The following is a 20,284-nucleotide window of genomic DNA, read 5'->3' as shown; positions in this document are numbered from 1 at the left end:
TGCAAAGTGGGGTTACTTGGCTTATCATTAAGGATAAATGCCAGCTGCAGAGATCTAAGAAATCCAGAAGAAGAATTCAACAAATATGGTCAATTTATTCAGAAACACTTGCTAATCTTTCTGTCTCAAGCATTGCTTTCACTGCACAATATGCAACTGGTCAGCTTTATGGAGGAAATAGGTGAGGGAGTACACTGATTAATGAAGAAACTGAAAAATGTAAATAGTGAGGAATATCAAAATTTAGAATATTCTACATTTAAGGTCAGTAGAAGGTTTTGGAGAAGGAGTGGGAAAAGGAGCAAGTGAGAAAAAGGTTTAGGCTTCAGAGCATTAAAAGTTGATGAGTAATTGAGGTATATGGGATAGATTAGCTCATGGTGTATTAACTTCCTTGTGTTGATTAACCTCAGGATGTTTAAGTAGGTGTTGTTTAATAGGAGACTAGGGAGAGGGATTTGGGAAGAATGGGGCAGTATGCATAAGAAGAGGGTGGGATACTGGAGCTACATGATGAATTGCTAGAGGTTGTAAAACTGTCATGGGGAAATATTGGATGTTCCTCCCGTATTCTCACATGCCTTCAAGAGCATCTACTTTTAACCATTTTCGGAGACTGGTCTTGTGTACTGAGCCACTATGAATGTATTTCTGCTTTTATGTTAGCTTTTATGGTCTCTGTGAAAGGGAGGAGGTTTGTCCACATGTGGTTATGGCTGGCACATGAGGCCAAAGAGTAGTGCCAAGCAGAAAAATATGGAAATGGCTTAGCTGGAAAGGCAGATTTCTCTATAGTAACAGGTGATTGGTTAGGCCACTTTAGGATAAGGGTTGAGAGGAGTTAGAAGGTGCTGGAATTAGAAGCTAAGGATGGGATTCATTACCTTCTCCTCTAAAATCCTTAATCCTATTCTCCACAAGAGTTGTGTTTTCCCAAACACAAATCTGTTTTTGTGATTTTCTGAACATAAAGAACATTTCTTGCCACAACCCACTGCACACCTCATCCTACTGCATTCACCCCCTTCACCCAGCTAACTTTGCTCTTGGGTTTACTAATGCTTTCTGGCACAGGGTTTTGCTTCAGTATTACAAGATAGAGAACTCTTGATTGAGTGGTACTGCTTGTGTTGGCACTGCAGCCACAACCGTAAAAATTAGATTGAAACAACAAGTAACTTCATCAAACAATCTAGCTTTTCTTGAAAATATGTTTGCTTCCAGCATCTTCAGTACATTTTAACAATATGGGAATTTTAGTATTTTGTTAGCAAGGACTCTTTTGACTGGAGAGCCCTAAGAAGATGAGATGTACACAGAATAATTTCTGAAATATTTCCTCCACTTTTGTGTTTGGCAGTCTGGTATCTGCCTGCTCTACATACCCATGGGAAGGAAAGATGTTGGGAGCCAGCTGTTTCTAGAAGCTTGCCAATGGGGTCTGTGTCATATCAGCAGTGTCAGTCATTCACCTTTGAGAATAGAATATAATGTGTACATCCACAGAAATGAGAAATATTACAGGAAAATATTATAAGCAAAGATATGCTTTAGATTTAAAAAGCTTCAAGTCCCTGTGTCTTTGTAAAGTTAAAATGATCCTAAGAAGCTTAGCAGAAATCACAGTTAATTTTGCAGCTCTAAGTTTGTGTGCTACTTATTTGAAGGAGGTGCAGAATTCATTACATTCAGCACCATTGTCTCTGCCTTCAAAGAGTAACTAAGCCTAGCTAAGCAGTACTGGAGCCACTAAAATCTCAATAATACTTTTTGATAGCTAGTTATTATTTAATTTTAATTGCATTATATTGCACAGACATAGTTCAATAGAGTACCTAAATATCCCAGTCAAGATCAGGGCTGTGATGTTCAAGAGTTTGCAGACAGAGGCCAACATGTGTTTTCTACCACGTTATGGGAAACTGTTTCCACCCAAGAGTTAGCTAAGAGTTTAATCCTGCAATTAGTATGCTCTCTGCCCAGAAACTATCACTTGCAGCACAGCAAGACAGATGTATTTTGGATTAGAAAGAAATCTTTCCCACCACAGACTAATACACAATTTATCAGATATAACTTGGGACAGTGGTTCATACTCCTCTGAAGCATCTCTGGGAGACAGAATATCAGAAAATTATTAGTATTTCATTCCAATACAAAATGGAGCCCATTCTCTCAGTCACTGTATAAACAAATAGTAAGCAGTGACTGGAGTTCCTAAAATTTCATAATCTAAATAGACAAGTCTAACACAACTGTACAGGAAATATAAAGATACGGCAATGGAACATGATTTGCCTGTGATCACAGAGTTGATTGGTTAAAATCCAATTATTTGAATTCCCAGCTCAACAGTCTGTACTATGGTTGACCTTACTATTAGATGATGATTAGTTTCTTCTGATGAGCTTCATATATTTTCATCATTTTTGTTTGTATTTGCTGTTGTTTCTTTATCAAAACTGCTCTCCAGAGAATAAGGCCTGGGAGGAGCAGGAAGCTAGCTTCACTATTTATGTGGAAAAGAACAAAGCTATAATGTAACAGATCTATAATCAAGGTAAATTTAAATCTTTGTATCTCATAGCAAGCAGTTACTCTTACTGGAATGTAATACATATATAGTATGTATGTTTAAAAAGTGTACCATCAAGGATTACTTTAAACAAAAATAGCATCTGGCTTTGAAATTAATGAATATAATCTGTAACAGGTACATATATAAAGCATGATGTAATTCCTGGCATTCTTCTGTTGATATAGTATCTGTAAGTTGGGAAGAAAACATTAGAATCCAAGAAAGTGACACAAATTATTTGATTTTATGATTTTTTTCCCTGCAACTAGATTAACAAGCATTACAAACATGCCCTACACCTGTAAGATCTAGTTATATGGCAGGTAACTAGGGAATTACTCTGGTTTAAAATGAAATCTGCACATTGAATCAGTCTGAGAACAGCTGGCTTAGAAATCAGCCTGAGAATCAGAATAATCTTTGAGAGGTATTTGTGTTAGTATTAAACATTTTTGCATGCTCAGTGCGGAAGATAGCCTCTGAGCTTTGTGGATTAGGGAGTGGCTGGTATGGCTTTCTGAAATTGGGCTGCCTTGTTAAGAATGGAAAGCTCAGTTAAAATTTGGTTATGAGAAACCTATGGGAGCCCTTGTGATTTACTGCTGAGCAATGTAAATTCATATGTTAAAAGGCAGAGTTTTCAGTCAAATTCATGTCAAAATTATTAGCAAATAAAGTTCTGGTCATTTCTGCAACATGTAATTTCTTTTTGGGCAAGAGCTATATACTGATATATAAGTGTATCTGACAAGCAATAGAAAGGCAAATGAAAAAAAAATAAACTGTTCTTTAATAGTCAAATATAAATACAGTTGGAGGACTAATTAAAACATAAACTTTGGAAAGGTCTTTCTGGATACAAAGAATCAGTCCCTTAGTACTGGAATTTTAATTTGATGATTAGACTGATGATTAGACTTTGTTAAATTGTACTGTGCTCAGGAGCAATCTACTAGCACCATGGCAGCACCAGCATTCACTTACTTCAGCATCTCTAGTTCAATGTCAGTATGTGAATCCCATTTTTTTCAACACAGCTACTTTTAGTCCATGCTTTTATATATACTATTGCAACCTGAGTATGGATGCTTTCCCCTTGAATTTTTCTTAAGACCAGGCCTGTAAAAATAATTTACATTACCTCAAAAAAAAAAAATTATAAGAGAAAATTGACAAATTGACTAAAGGAAAATCAACCAAAAAGCTAAAATTAAATGGAAACAAAATCTGTTAGTGTGGAACAAATGTGCCTACACACAGACTTGCTCAAAATAATTGTATGAACTTAACCCAACTGTTATTTTGGTTCAGGATGATTTTTTTTTGTTCTTTTTTTTCTTGGTTTGCTGGGTTTTTTTTGGGTTTGGGGTTTTGTTGTTTTGTTTTTTGGTTTTTTTTTTTTTTTGGTTTGTGGGTCTTGTGTGTGCATGTGTGTGTGCACAGAGAAGCCATAGGATCTCTGGCAATTCACATGTAATTGTTCCTGTGGTGCAAATATTTACAACCAGTCTAAGACCCTTTCAAATTGCCAGTGCAGTGTAAAAGAGACAGAGCATTGCTGAAAATGAAGTCAGCGATAGCAAGACCAGAGGCAGCAAGGCCTTTCATATTTTATATGGATTTTTAGGAGACAGTACTTGCCAATTGTATGAGGTAAAATAAGATGAGTGGTTGAAGGGTTTGCAGTGAAAAAGCAGATTGCTGAAAGCAGAAGAAATATATTAAATGAAAATCCACAAAAACAAATGGCAAAGGATAAAAGGTGAGGGGCTGTGTAGGAGGGAGGTTCAACTGATGATACCAGACATTTGGGGATGGAAAAATTCCATTAAAACTAAGCACCTGCTGCTTAAGATTTGGGCTCCAAAATTACAAACCATGTCAGTAAAAGCATTTTGTTTTGCAGTTTAAAGGGCAACTGAAGGAAACAGTCAAAGTATTAAGAGAAGGAAAAAGAGGATGGGGAAATATTTTATGAAACTGATCTGTGTACATTTAAGGTAGGGTATTGGTTAGGCATGGCTGGTTTCAATTTGCTTACAATTTTTATTCATCAGCTTTTCAGTTGTCTTCTTGAGCAAAAAGGGTCTTTAGCTCAATTTAGTTTGGTAAGGAGGTAGGCAACCATTCTTTGGATGGCTTCCTGACCTTGTGCCTCATTCCTCTTCATGGGTGTGTCTGACTTAAATTTCTGGTTGTTAATCCTACTCTAGTCTTTGCGGGGGAGAAGAGATGATTTCTGACTCTTTTACCCACTTCGGGGTAGAACACAAAACTGAAATCCTTCTGATGGAGTAAAGGCTGGCAAATGTTAGAAACCACAAGAACTTTGATAGAGAACGAGCCTATACTTAAGCGACATTCACACGCCCGCACTGGCAAGCCCGCAGAACCAAAAACCATACTGAAGGCTGCTTGGTTTGACATGGTTGTTTCTCCTGCCCATACTGCTTTGATATTTGCAAGAAGATGAGTTGAATATCACATGTCAGGGATTGGCAGCAAACAGTGGAAAACAAGAAAAACTGTTCCCAGCCCTCCACGCTGAGACAGAATTGATCAAGTTGTCACTTACAAATTACAAATCAATGGAAAAACCTGGTCTGATCTGCAGTGTGCTCTCTCTCTCTAACCCCATTTACAGACTGCAATTTAAGCACACTGCTTCCCTCTAAAAAACTTAAGATTAACCTGATGACTTTTTAAAAATATGAAATTGGAAAAAAATAAAAGAAATAACTTCTAGACATAGAAGTTGTATATCTAGAATGTTACTTTCCTCTGCTCAAGGCAGGATACTCTCTCCTCTTGTCTACTCTGAATACCAGATGTCTCTGCACGGTCAAATTGAGGCATCGTGAAAGGGAAAGATTTTCAAATGTCCTCAGGTTTTACTGGAAAATGGGCCCCTTTAAAGATGTTTCAAGTATGACACTCAAAGGTTGCACAGAGCTTTTCAAAACTCAGCCAGCATTTTTAGGCCTATGCCTCAAAGAGTCTGGGCACCTTACCCAAAAAAGAGCTAAAAATGTAATTTGCAGTTCTTCAAGTAATCCAAAACAAAGTATCAAATCCCTTCCCATTTTCCTTTGCCAGGGAAAGTCCCTGTGCACTAGAACTGGCCTCATTCTGCTACACAGGGGACAGCAGAAGTAAATGGAGGGTGGAGTGGGAGAGCTTTTGGAAGAATGATCAGGCTGTGCACAGTGCTCAGCCCTACTTAATCATAGGTGCCTTGCTTGAAAATTGATTTCCAAATATTTCCGTGGTGCTCAAACATAGAGTTACCTGGCTCTCATCTGTGCTGAAGAATTTCTACCAACAGAATTTCCTTGGCTGTGCTGCAACTGATGGCTTTTCCCATTGTTTTAATACTCACTCTGAAGATACTTATTTTGTGTGGGTCACCAACAAGGGAAGAAAGTATCAACTGGCTGTTGAATTTTCCAAATGTGGAGGTTTATATGCCTGTGTATTGTGGCCACAGAGGAGCAATCTGAAGACAGAATAAAGGAGTGTAGCAATATCCATACAGCACATGACAGGCACATGATTTGACATCTAACTAAATGTCTAATCTTTGCCTTTTAAAAATAATATACTCCTGAGAGTTAAGCCTTTGGCTAAAACAAGTGATTGTTCAGTAAAAAATAATCAATGTAAAAGTCTTAAAAAGTGCCTGGAAGCAGTTCTGCTACAGGTGGACCAAGGAAGACTTTCATTTCTCAGTTTCTTTCTCTTGATGGACTAAGATGGATGTTGTAAGACATTAATCATCCTATATAAATTAAAAAGTAACCTGTACTAATATACCCGTGGGTTGTGGAGAGGTTAGGGAACTTAATCAAAGCAATTTGGTAGACTGCTCCTGCCACAAACCATTTGCCATCCAGTTCACTTTCTATTCTGGCTGCCAACCATTGTTGTCAAAGGGGGTGTTACAGTGGGGTCTAATACTACCAGACAGGAATGCCAGAATAGGACTGTGCAACAAACACCTCTGGTTTTGAAAAGAGACTTACAGAAGCATGATGGAAGCCATAAAAAAATAATCATTTTAACATAAATTCCCATTACAAGGTGTACTGAAAAGAGCTGGTCTGCTCCTTAGAGGAATAAAAAAGGGACATAGAAAATTATTTATCTTCTGCAAAATAATCTGTGCTGTGTTCTGATATCCAGGTTTACAGAAGGGTACAGAAATAACTAGAGAAATACTTAAAGGACAGGCCACAGAAAAATGTTCTCTAGGAGCTGGAATATCAGGCTTGTGAATATTGTCAGGGTGTTTGGGAACAAGAAATGCATTTTCAAAAGTTTTTTAGGGGAGCTTTTTGTGTATTCTTTTGAATTTGTGTTAATGGAAGGCCCGAGTGTTTTTAATTTTTAGTTATTTTCACCAGTTGTTTGGAGAAAGCTTAAAGCCTCCTATCCTGAAAAAGTGCCCCTTGAGCAAGCAAGACAAATTATACCCAGACTTTGGATTAGGCTGTGCGTGTCCTTCAGTGTGCATTGTCTTGCATCCCTGAATTATCAGTTTCATGTATCTGGGCTTCAGCTGGTTGTCCAAAGTGTAAGGAAAAGCTCATCTGCAAGGAAGAGCTCATCTGCTCCCACTCTGATGATGCACAGCTGGCCAAGAGGATTACTTTTGGGGTCTCTGAAGAGCCAAAGAATCTAACTTATAGCTGGAGACAGGACACAGGAAAGGACAAATTGGTGCACTGAGGAGATACAGACTGGGTTGGCTGGCGTGTCTTATTCCAACATGCAGGCTCACACTAACCACAAGGCATGGGACTCGGAAATAGTTTTCGCCAGGCTCAGTAGGAGAGCCTTCAGGAGCTGCTTGCCTTCCTGTTCAGCTGGGGGCATGATTCACCTTCCAGATCATGCGAGTGTGTCGCAACTAGGCAATGCTCTGTCCTTACAAGAGGCTCATTTCAGGTAGCATTTTGTTTTCTCTTGTTCCGTGCATGTAAGCATTCTTCTCTGTAATTACTCTCCATATGATGCAGTAGTTAGGGCCTTTTGGCTTACAGTAAAGATGCAACATGAAACTACATGTGGCTTGACTTTCTAAGTATCACAGGAGATTCAGATAGGCCATTCTAACCCCAGCCCTGTTGCATGGAAACAGTTTTGCTTATGGGCATTTAAGAAATTAATGTGTTTTTTGCTCAGAAATAACCACTATGATCATATTATGATCTGACCTCCTGTGTAGTAGAAGTTCAGCTTCACTCTGTAATTTCTGCATTAGGTACACAACCTGTGGTTAGCCAGCATCCTGTGGTGGGATTATGTATTTAGTTTTGTATTGATTAGGTTATGACTTGAGACAAATTATGTTTTTAGCTCAGATTTTCAGTAGTTTAGGCTTATGCCTGCAGGACTTTTAGAATTTTGCAGGGATTCTCCCAGCAAGTTGTCTTTGCCATGTAGTTCTTCAGCTCCTTTCTGCAAGAACAATAAAAAACCCCTAGAACACACCTTCCACAGTACTGTAGAAAAGATACTTAAAAGAAGTTCTGGAACTAAATAGCATTTTACTTCAAACTTACATCTTTAATAAACTCTATGTGTAATCCTTATTATGACCTGAACTATCCTCATGTCCTTTAAGCCTTCTACAATATGTGCTAGATGTATCTGACAGAGCTGTGTCTGTACTTACTGGTAAGCCATTTGCAGCCAAACAGAATATATAATAATTGCATTATTTGGAGGTTTTTTTTTCTGGTTGTTATCAGGGCAGTATTTTGGGCACATGTCCTTCAGCAGTTGCCATTTTTCGCAACACTGTGAAGAACTTTATGTACCTTGGGATTTCTACACTTTTGTCAAGATTGACAGATTCCGAAGTTACTGTGTGTGGCAGGGACAAGGCAGACAAATAGATGATTAGAAAGACAGCACAGACACATAAACTTGTTTCCTTAGGAAATGGAGCTACAGATTATTGCCTAGGGAATTTATGGTTCTTTAAAATTGCTACCTCTGTGTATTCTTACTGGTCATCTTCCTTCCTGTCTTTCTTTAAATCCTCTTTTGAGGTCTTTGGGGGTTTCAGGAAGGAGTGGGACCATGTGAGTCTATACAAAAAATTGGGACAAATTTTCAGCATTGTGAGATGATACACGTGGGAAGAAGTACACACCACCATACTGGAACTTTTTTAAAAGCTTTTGGGTGCCAAGAGTCCTATCACAAAATTGTGTTACTCAGATAGCACAATTACGTGGGATTACTCTCAAATATGCAACCAGAGTGACTGATAAATTATTTCCTTTACTCCAGCAGTCATGCAATATTAATTAGATACAGTTACTACTGTGTCTCTTGGAAAATGTAAAGAGTTATATAAAAGTTGAGTGGGATTTACACTGATTATATTGAAGATGTTAGTTGATATGAAATACATAAAATGTTTTTTAATGCATTTCTTTACATGCAGCTTCAGGTAAGAAAGTACTTTTATAAATGTACTTGGCAAAGGATTTTCAGAATTGTATAGGGGGTGTATTGAATGCCTAAGTGTTGGTTTAAAAGTGGTCTCATTTTTAAATATCCATCATGGCTATCATAGATAATATGTATTCACCCTCTGCCTTTCAAGTCATTCTTGTCACAAAGCTTTAGTTTTAAAATTCTTGACTTGTGCAGTCTCCTAATACCTCTTCCACAGAAGTCAGAATTGTCCAGATGAGAAAAGGTGGCTTGTAGATATTTCTAGTATTGATGCTATTTACTGCTCTACCAATTTTACTGTTTAATATTTACTGATGATTTATATGTGTGTTTCTATGGCACCTAGAGCAAGGTTTACTTTTTTTTATTACCATTTGCAAGTTTGTTCATCCTCTCCAGTCTCAGCTACTGATTCCTGCTAATCCTGCCAAAGTTTTTCGCCCTCTCAGCTGTGCTGGATGCCAGGTGTATGGCTGTGCTCTAAGTGGTGGAGGAAATGGAAGCAGCAGTAAGGAAGGAGGAGCAAGACTTTGAAAATTATTTCCTTAATTACTTTTTTCCAATCTATTATGAGCTGTTCTTAAAAGGTAGCTCACCTGCTCTAATGTAATGCAAAAAGAAATATGTTTCCCAGCAATTAAATAGATTCCCAAAAAGTCTCGCAAGCTCCTAAACTTCCAGATCTATGATAAGAAAAAGAAAGATATGAGAATTTTCCAGTTGAGATGGAGCAGGTCATTAATTCTGGAGATTGCTTTGAAGCCTATGAGCACTACTCATACTAGCAAGTGCTGTATAATGAGCTTTTTTGTCTTATGTACTTTTGTGCTTTGATTTTCATCAGGGGGAAGAAACCTGGTATAAAGTGGCGTAGCCAAGCTATGCAGTGCTGTGTGCTTGGGCAGACAATCTTCTCAGCTGGGAATAATAGATTGACATTGGTCATGGCTGGGACCAATGGGAAGAAACCATACACTCAAAATGCAGTTGCCCTGGTCTACTCCTCATATCATATACCTTTACACATAATTTCCAACACCCATATATTCTTCATAGTAGCCATGAAACTCCTCTCATGGACTTATTTTGTATTGCTTTCCTTTTCATTGCCTTAAAAATCACTGCTTCTTTCCTGCTGATCTCCTTCAGGCCAGTTTCATAACCAGTTGATTGCATGCTCCAAACACTTGACCTGTAGCATATAAGGGATCTGCGTGCAAATGTGTTGGCTCTGGGCCATCATTCTTAACTGTTGATGATATTTCATTGGAATTGCAAAACTGCTGTGTAGTAACACCATGTTATTGAAAGAGGCATACATGTTTGTTTTGTGTGGTGGGTTGACTCTGGCTGCACACCAGCTGCCCACCAAAGCTGCTCTAGCACTCGCCTCCTTTGCTAGTCAGGGGAAGGGGTTGAGATAAGGACACAGAAAAATCAGCGTCATGAGCAAAACAAACTCAACTTGGGAAACAATCTATTTCCCACCAAATCACAGTAGGATAATGAGAAATAAAACTATATCTTAAGATCACCTTCTCCCTACCCTTCCCTTCTTCCTGGCCTCAACTATACTCCTCATTCTCTACCTTCTCTCCCACAGTGGTGCAGGGGGGGGTGGGGAATGGGGGCTTGTGGACAGTTCATCACAGATTTCTTCTGCTCCTTCCTCCTTACTGGGAGGACTCACACTCTTCCCTGCTCCAGTGTGGGGTTCATCTCTTCTCTATGAACTTCTCCAACATGAGTCCTTCCCAGAGGCTGTAGTGCTTCATGACCTGCTCCAAGGTGGGTCCCTTCCACGGTTTGAAGCCCTTCAAATGGCCTGCTACAGTGTGGAAATCCAAAGGGTCACATGTCCTACTAGCAAACCTGCTCCTCTCTTCACCAGTCCACAGCTCGCACTGGGAGCCTGCTCCAGTGTGGGTTTCCAGTGGGGTCACAGCCTCCCTCAGGCTGCTCTGGCTTGGGGTCCTCCAGAGGCTGCAGATTGGTCTCTGCTGCACCATGGATCCCTACGGGCTGAAGGGGTACAGCTGTCTCAACATGGTCTTCACTAGAGACTGCAAGGGAATCTCTGCTCTGATACCTGGAGCACTTCCTCCTCCTCCTTCCTCAGTGACCTTGGCATCTGCAGAGCTATTTCTCTCACACATTATCACTTCTATCTTTTGGTTACTGTTCTGCAGGTTTTTTCCTATTCTTAAATATGTAGCCCCAGAGCTGCTATCACCACTGCCCCTGAGTGGCTTGGCCTTGTTCAGCAGTAAGTCTGTCTTAGAGCTGGCTGGCATTGGCTTCATCAGATACAGGGAAAATTTCTGGCAGCTGCCAGAAGCTGCTCCTGTAGCCAAAACCTTGCAATGCAAACCAAGTACTGTTTGTTTTCATATGATTCCTACATCTGTATAAATTACACTATATGCTAGGGTAGAACAAACTAACAGGTGGTGCTGTGTTTCTCATTGCTCTTTTTTTGCAAAGGTAGATGTTATGCTACAAGCAGAATGTATACACATCCATTAGCTCAAATTTTCCCTTTTTTTCCCCTTGTCCCACTTGAATAATAACAAATAATCATGACTTTTCTCCTGAGGTTGGCTGTCCCCAGGCCTGATTTTGTCTACATAGTTTGAGAGTTAGATTGCTTCAATATGCTCTAACCGGTGCTGTAGAAAATGTGTTTTCTGGCGGCTGCTGTACAATGCTGGAGAAATGCTATTTGTCAGGATAAAGCAAAGATTATTACCTTTATCCAGTTTTATATACTATGCTTTGTACATTTAATAGAATTCAAATTCAACTTTAATTTCTGCTGTGTGTAGAATGAAAATAACTTTGCTTCTGCCGCCCCAACTCAGCAATGCCCAGAGACATGTTCCAAAGACTGCTGTGTATTTCAGCTGTTTAGGGTGAGTGTTCAAAGGCATCTCACTCTTGCAGGATCCTTGTGGACCTGTTTCAGTGGTTTTATTTCATTCTTCTCTTTTGCTTTAATGTGTTTGGTATGTCTTTAACTAATAGCTCAGTGTGATGCTTAGCAGTGCCATAGTAGATAGCCCCAAAGAAAAATAATTTATTATAATGAAGCTCAGTTCAAGTATTTGAGATGTCTTGGTGCAATTGTCATTGTGGTTGCAATTGATAAAAATTTTGATTTATTGTCACACTATTAGTTCTTGTAGGTTATGTGGTGTGCACAGCATGTATTTTAGCAATGTGTCAAAATCAAAATGATGATAATAATAACAAAATATTAGCTTAGAATTTAAATGTGGTGAAAAAGCTCTTTGCTTTACTGTTAGTGATGATCACAGCAAAAAGAGAAACAGACTCCTTTAAATTTAAGGAGACAAAGGTAAATTACAGCTACTGCATATTCTTTCATTGCTTTTTTCAGGTGACAGTAAATGCCCCCTTAACTTCATGCCTGAACGGAGTATGTCCTGCTGACAGCAAGGATGCACAAATGACCACCACCTTACACCCTCTCACCAGTCACCCTGCTTCTACCCCAGCAAAGGCTTGTTTTCATCTGCAAGGCTCCTGTAACACACCCACATGCAAATGCTTTTGACCTTAATTAAAGCAGTTCACCTCTCTCTGCCTCTAGGGATGGTTTCCTCATAAGGCAGTTGTGTTTAATTAGCATTTGCATAGCATTCTGCTGGTTGCTTTCCTGGAGCGTTGTTCAGTAGGAGCGTGGGATTGCTGAAGCCTGACTGGCAAGCTTTGCACCCTCCTAATTGACACAGAAGCCAAGTAGAAGTTACACAAGGAAAGAACAGAGAATCGTTAATGATGGATCATTAGCAAGTAGCTCCTTTGAATGAATGTAGATAACTTTATAACTCTATCAAAGTGAAAAGTAGCGTGATGAATTATGCATCAAACAATAAAAGCTCAAGGAAGACACTGGTTTTATAATTGCTGTGCAATTTTCCAGCATGCTCTAGTTTGTAAGATTAATTTTCTTTGGGAAGCATGAAGCATTCTGTCTGTTGCACATCATGTCAATTTTGGTTTTCTCTCTTTAGAGATTTTATTCTATGTCTTTCAATATCACTGCAAAAACTCCCAGTGTTTGAGATCTATAATTTTTTATGTTAGCAAAAATTTGCACAAGTCTATAGTTGCTAAACCATTGAGGGTTTGCTGATTTCTTGGTGCAACGAGCTCCCAGATACACACACATGAAATAAGATTGCTTTGTATCTTTTCTTTTTAGTAGAAATTGCATAATAGTTCTGTGGCCATGTTGAATTTCTAGACTAATAAATCCCTAAAGGGCATTTTTACTTTGAAATTATCATCACAAGCATTTCAGCTGGCACAGAGATAATTCCTGTGGCTTGCACTACTGCCAGTTCTGCTCTCCTAGGGCTCCTACTCGCTCCTAAGAGACAAATTAATACAACTATTGCCCAGTGATGTCACCTTTCCCTTTAAAATGTACTCATCTCTCACTGAAATTTCCCTCTGGAAATTGAACTCTGTGTTTGAAGTGAGTAGAATCAGGGGAACATGTTAATAGAAAACTTATCCCTGATGTGAGCTGCTTCTTAGCTTCCATATTATAGTGAGTGAAAGGGTCTGTGAGAGATCTAATCCACCAGAAATCCTCAGGGATCAGCTGTGGGATCAACCATTCTAGAATAAATCTCCTTTCTAAAGACTGGATTGATACAAACACCACAGCCTCATCCCATGGCTTGTTTCAGCATTTTGCTACCCCTACCATTATAAAGGTTTATTTTTTGTTCCCTACCATTTCCTTTGTTGCAATTTAAGTCAAGTATTTCTCATCATGGACATGAAAAAGGATTTCTTTCCCCCTTCCAGGAAGTTTGCATGAATTTTGGGGGGCATGGTTAGGGTTTATTTTAGTGGTAGTAGTGGGGGTTTTATACATTTTTTTGAAAACAGTTTTAAAGTTGTTTTTCTCTAGCCTTTCTCTTTAGGTCCATGATCCCCCTTGGTTCAATCTCTCATGTTTCCTGTGAAAATTTCTGTTGCTGTTTCGTGGAAGCTCTCAGGTATTCCAGATGGCTGTGCAGTGGGGGCCCCACACCAGACACTGCTCCAGCTGTGACTTGCCAGCTCTTACTAGAGCAAAAATGTGTCCTGCAGGCATCTTTCTTGTTTGTACACCCCTGTATGATGCTTGCCTTTTTCGCAACAGCATGATGTTGTTGACTCATCTTCACTTTGTAATCTAGAATAACCCCTAACTATTCCTACTTTCCTGTTTGTCCCCTGCCCTGTATTTATGTAATGAAACATAATTCCTTCCCCTTGACAGTATTGAATTTCACCCTCTTTTATCAGACCATTTCTCCAGCGTAGCCAGGTCATTGTAAAATGTGCTTCACAGGAAGTTTTAGCTTTTGAAGTCCTCAGAAAGCTGAGCAGGTAAGATCTGAGTTCCATCAGCCGTCCAGGTAAAAATAAACTGATACGTGCTTCATACTGAACAGATTCCTCTGGAGCTCATTTAAAATGTTCTGTTTAAAAGATTCCAATAAGCAATTCTCTGAATATGATTTCCCTCTCAGTATTGCACCTGGTTTTGGGTTTATCTAGACCTTGTTTCTTTAGTCAGTTTATGGAAAATAACAGAATTTTCTTCCTGAAAGTCAAATCTTGATTTGGTGTCCTACGGGTTGAAGAGTGTGCTGGTCTTTTCTGGGGTAGAGGTAATTTTCTTTACAGTGTCTGGTATGGGACTGTGTTTCAGATTTGTGCTGAATACAGGGCTAATAATATAGAGATTCTTAAAAATTGTTGAGCAGGGCTTTCACAAAGCCTTTCTGGCTTCTCATATTGCCACACTGGCAAGACTGGGGGCACATGGGAGATTGAGAGGAGACATGACCAGGACAGGTGACCCCAACTGACCAGAGGAACATGCCAGATTGTATGACATCAAGCTCTGTATATAAAGTGGGGTAAAGAAGGATGAAGGGGGGAACTTTTGGAGTTTTGGCATTTGTCTTCCCAAGTCACTGTTACATGGCCCTGCTCCCCTGGAGGTGGCTGAACACCTGCCTGCCTATGGGAAGTAGAGAATTCTTGTTGTTTGTGTGCAAGGCTTTTGGTTTCCCTATTAAACTCTCTTTATCTCAGCCTGTGAGTTTTCTACCTTTACCTGTTCTGATTGTCCCTCTGATCCCACTGGTGGGGGTCTGAGCAAATGGCTGTGTGGGGCTTGGCTGCTGGCTGGAGTTAAACCATGACAGAGGGTCATCTCACCTGGCCTGATGTCTGGGTGGTAAAGCTCCCCATCTAGGGCACTTGTCTACCCTTTCCTCTGTGCAGAAACACAGGTGATCACAATTCATCTGGCCAGGTTGACTCATTTACCAGTGTCTTAGAAGACACTTGTAAGTGTGTACTTTCATCTTCAGTATCTCCAAAGGTGTCTAAGAAACTAAACTTCTATATCTAGATTATTGATATCTAAATTTAGATGGGATGTATCTCTCCTCCAGCCCTTTTCCAGGTAGAAAGACAAGAGATCACACACACAATTTGTTCTTAAGAGGTACATGCTGGCTGTTACTCCTCTGCTGAGTATTTTCATTGTGATTATTTTATCTAGTATTGAATGGAACTTGAAGTTAAATTATTTGGTCTGCAATTCCTCAATTGTAACTGCTTTCCTTTTTAAACTCAGAAATGATATATAGAATCCTGGAATCATCTGGGTTGGAAAAGACCTGTAAGATCATCAAGTCCAACCATTAGTCCTTCCAGGAGCATACTTGTCAGAAATGTACCAAATCAGCTTGAAAAATACTGTTTTTCTAGGCACCTTTTGTCTTATTTTGTCTTTCCTGGAGGTGGATACTTTACTGTATTAAACATTTGATTACAGTTCATGAAGACTGGCAAAAATTAATAAAATGGCATGTTTTGGCAGCTTGACTGACCTTTGCCAGCATCTCTCCTCAAATAAGTAGTAGCTTCATGTAGTGAATTTACCAGTTCATGCTGTGGTTCACTTCCCTTGCTGGTCAATAGTCTATTCAGAAATAAAACAAATGCTGTTCTGGTTTTTGAAATGTTCTTTGTATTTCTTTGCATTTCTAAGCAAAACTGTAGTTTCATAGACAAAGCTGTAATGAAATGTAACCTTTTTTGTAAATTCTTTTAATGATGTAATAAAAGCCATTACTATTAATAGAGGAATCCTTTTGCCTGTAGCATAAAAATGTTTTCAGTTTTGTATTAAAGAAGAGTTTTCAATTAGTACTTAAGGAAAATATTGTCCTCTCTTTCTCCATGAGGCAGGTAATCTTTCATTGCATGTGCTGAGTGCATACCTCACTTCTGATCCCAGCATAAATTTGTGGCTCATTCTCTTTTCTGAGTCTGGTAGTAAGGGCATAGCTACTTGTCTGCAGGGAGCTACACTGAAATCAGTTCACTACAGAGCACCACTAGAAGATGAGATCTGACTACCTGCAATAGAGCAAGACTTCTTATCATTGCCAGCTTCCAGATTTTCACTTTTGAAATCATTCCTGCCAGAGCAAATAAATCATTGTTGATTTTCTTATGGCTACTGCTACTTGTATTTCTGATAAAACATGTAAACCAAACTGGGGAATACCATGTCTATGCCTGCTGTCAGTTCTGTCACTGCAGGATAATGGAGCACACTGCAGAGGTATTTGAGCTGCTGCCAGCTGGAGATGGTGCTACCCATTGTCCCTGCACCTCTCTGACAAGAGTAAAAGTGTGTTAACATGACATTTAATTGTGTCCTTATGCTTGTGCTGCCTTGTGTTGTAGAAATGTGGGGATTTCTGCATCACATCCTGAGTGGGCTGGGCATTGCTGTTCAGGCAGCAGAGAGTGGAAGACTGACGACACAATATGACTCAAAGCACCCTGATATACATATATACATATACACCAATACCTATACATATATCTCTGAAAAAATGGGAAGATTTTCATAACATTTCATGACTATCCAGCAATTCTGCATTTGAGTGAACTATTTAAAACTGGCTTATTGGTATATTATTGCAAACTGGAATCTTTTTTTAGTCTGTAATTTCAGAATATAACATTTCTATGGTAAGGACTGCGATTAGAACTGGTGTGAAAATGAGGTACTTTCCTTTAAACTAAAAACTCAATATAAATATGGGTAGTAACTCTGGAAAATAATTTCCCTCCTATTTGTATTTTTTTTTCCAGGACCAGGTGTTAGATACAGTGAATTTGCTGTGTCACATCCAAAACCACCTCCACTTGTGGGACAACACACAGTGGAGATACTGAAGAGCGTGCTGGGGTATGAGGATGATGCTATAGAAGAACTGCTTTGCAGTGGTGCTGTGGCTCAGCATGAGGTCAGATAAGGAACATTAGCTACATTCCTTCACACTGAGTTCACATTACTTTGTCCTCTCTTTGCTCCCTTCAGTTTCCCTAATGGGACTCAAAAGAGAAGACATAATTTAATTCCTAATTTTCTTCCACGTGTGTTTGTATGATTTTAACACTGATGTATCAAATAAATAATCTCATGCTGTCTGAGTGAAAGATTTTCTTGGGGGGTTGGGAATAAATGTAATTATACAGTCCTGTGTGACTACTCATTCTCCCTACTTCACATGGAAAATGGAGTCCTTATCATAATTACAGTAATTGCCTAAACATTTGTCCCCAGAAAGACATGATGTTAGTGAAAAGAAGCAGAAGCTTTAAAATCCTTATACTAGACTCTCCAGTCACAGAAAGCTGCTTTGTGTCTTAATAGAAGGTAATTTATTTACAAATTGGTAGTTGATCTGATTGATTTTGAACAGAATTATTCATCCTGAAAACTTTGTTCATCTCTATTTTAGATCAAGAGTAACCATTGCACATTTTACCTCTATTCCGTGGAATTCCAAATTACTACTATGTCATTATATTACATTGCATAGTCATGACAATCTCAACATGTGAGCAGAAAGAAGCTGAAATTCGCACAGTTCTTCAGTTATCAAAAATACCTGTTCCAAGACCAGTTAAGAGACAAACTGTGGCTGAATAGTCTTCTGTAATTTTATTCAGAATGGTTCAGGGTACTCTTCATTAAACACTGGTTCACAGAAAACTACATGCTGAATGTTGAGTACCAAAACTTGCCTGATGGTTCTGTGGGTAGGTACTGATCCCTATCTCTGACTCTAGTTACCATCCAAACCACCTTCATTATGGAGAAAGCACAGGTTGAAATCTGTACCAAATTTTTGACTCAGTCCAACCTTCATGATTAAAACGTGGTGAGAGTTGACAGATCTTCTTCAAATTACATAAGACCATGTCCTTCAGTAGGGTCGCTCTTGAGAGTAAGGCACCATGCAGTGGAAGAAGCTGGAAGAATTTGATTCATGAGAAATAGTGAAGAAAATATTAAAGGAGAACCCTTTCTTCTCTATAAACTAGTTTGGTAGATCTTCACTTACAGAAGACATCCCAGGCTCCTCTGTGACAGTATATAATTTACAGCTAAAGTAAACTCAGTGTATGGGAAGGGTTTAACCTTTGTTGTGTGCGCACTGGGAGCGAGGCAAAGCCTTTCTATTCCTAGAACTGAATAAAACTAAAGTCAACACTCAACACACAATATCCATGTTTCTCTCAAAGTATCAGAAACAGGCCTGGCATTATAACTAGCTTGTCACTTTGTTTCCACTCTAACAAAGAAGATCCTCTGTATTACATTTGAACTTCACAATGCTGCATTACCTTCTGGGGGAAGAAAAGAAGTTATTACATAATCAAATTGCAGTGGAACCCCACTGTGGTTGCTTTTTTTTTTTTGAAGCCCAGTGTTTTGTTTCATTTGTTTGCTTGTTTTCTCTGGTTTTTGTGTTCTTCTAAGTTTTTTTTCTGCACTGCATTCCTGGCACCAAACACCATACTCTATCCATGTGTTAAAGACATCATGAGATCCTGGAAGAGTGACTTCTAAAATAAATATAGAAATAAGTCTGAACTGAGAATTGGGACACTGTAGGGGAAGAACTGAAAAGAACTGAAACTGAATTGGAAGAGATTTTGATATAGTCCACCTTCCTTTTAATCTAAGGGGAACATCCCCTTTTTAATGAGAAAAGCAGAAATTTGAATTCTGCTTCATATAAAATGGATGATTTGATATTGAACTAAACTTTGTTTACTAAAGAAAAACACTGTCAGATAACATTCAGAAATAAATGTTCTGGGTTTACTTTCCAAAGGGTTCTTTTCATCACATTTCTAAGAATCACATACACAAGGTATAGTAAAATGTTGCTTAGTTTTGTTAAGGAATTTCTAAAAAAATCAAGATTTTTTTTTTTCTGTTCTTTTCCAAGCAATGCAAATAGCTAATCACCGTATCCTTAGCTAATTGGCAGGGCTGCTTTGACTTTAACACGGTAATGCTGGTTTAAATAAGCTGAATATTGGGCTTTAAACTCCATAAAGGATTTTGTGCAGAGTTCACATGCAAACAGTGTTTCCCTTTCTTTTTATGCTTTTTCATTAGTGTTTTTCCTTTCCACTTTGCTGTGTTGACAGTCAAATGCCTAAAGGGACAATTGGAGACCTTATTTTGTCTCACCTCCAGCAGTTACTGCAACAGGAGAAATCCAGATACCATTTCTCAGTTTTTCAGTCAAACACATACAGACTCATGCTTACTCTTTAATTCAGAAATAAATGGAAGCCTTTAAACAGGAAGCTAGGAAGCCTTTAAATAGGAGTATCTGGAAGCTAGAAATTCCTTTAGCTTCCGACATCTGATCATGAAGTTGTACCCTTTCATAAGTTTTACTCTTTTGGTTTTGGATGATTTGGAAGACATTTAAATAATTACTATGACAATATTTAAGCTGTTATAATACACTTTTCCTTTAAAAATTGAACAAATAAATGCAGAAAAATATATTCAAACAACATTTACTGCACTCTTCCCAAGAATCTTCATGAATAGGTGTCTCTAGAAGGCAGTTGCATTTTGACAATATTGTAATTTCAAAATGGTTTTCTTGTACCTCAAAACTTGGAACCAGCCATTACATGGGATTCTAGAACTCATAAACTGAGATCCCTCCACTTTTGAGGAAGAAATGAAGTTTGTGATGACTATACACAGCTGTCTCTGGCAAGGAATATTTGTTTTTCTCTGCTTAAACTGGAAAGGAATCTTCTGGTGCTGCCATGATGTGAGTGTGTGTGGTACTT

General features: G+C 38.7%; 1 protein-coding gene across 3 annotated transcripts in view; it reads left to right on the top strand.

Annotated features, from left to right (window-relative positions):
- SUGCT (succinyl-CoA:glutarate-CoA transferase) overlaps nucleotides 1-17,592 on the top strand; it is a 316,450-nt gene extending 298,858 nt beyond the window's left edge. For all 3 annotated transcript variants that reach the window (XM_041466798.1, XM_041466797.1, XM_041466795.1), the window contains one exon: nucleotides 17,261-17,592. In XM_041466798.1, the coding sequence (XP_041322732.1) occupies nucleotides 17,261-17,424 (164 nt within the window). In that variant the 3' untranslated portion in view covers nucleotides 17,425-17,592. The remainder of the gene's footprint in view (nucleotides 1-17,260) is intronic.
- The last annotated feature ends 2,692 nt before the right edge of the window (nucleotides 17,593-20,284 follow it).

Source organism: Pyrgilauda ruficollis, unplaced genomic scaffold, assembly GCF_017590135.1.
Source record: "Pyrgilauda ruficollis isolate IOZ18807 unplaced genomic scaffold, ASM1759013v1 scaffold2, whole genome shotgun sequence".
NCBI lineage: Eukaryota > Metazoa > Chordata > Aves > Passeriformes > Passeridae > Pyrgilauda > Pyrgilauda ruficollis.
The sequence above is the reverse complement of the archived record's forward strand: the minus strand, read 5'-3'. Positions and strand labels throughout refer to the sequence as shown.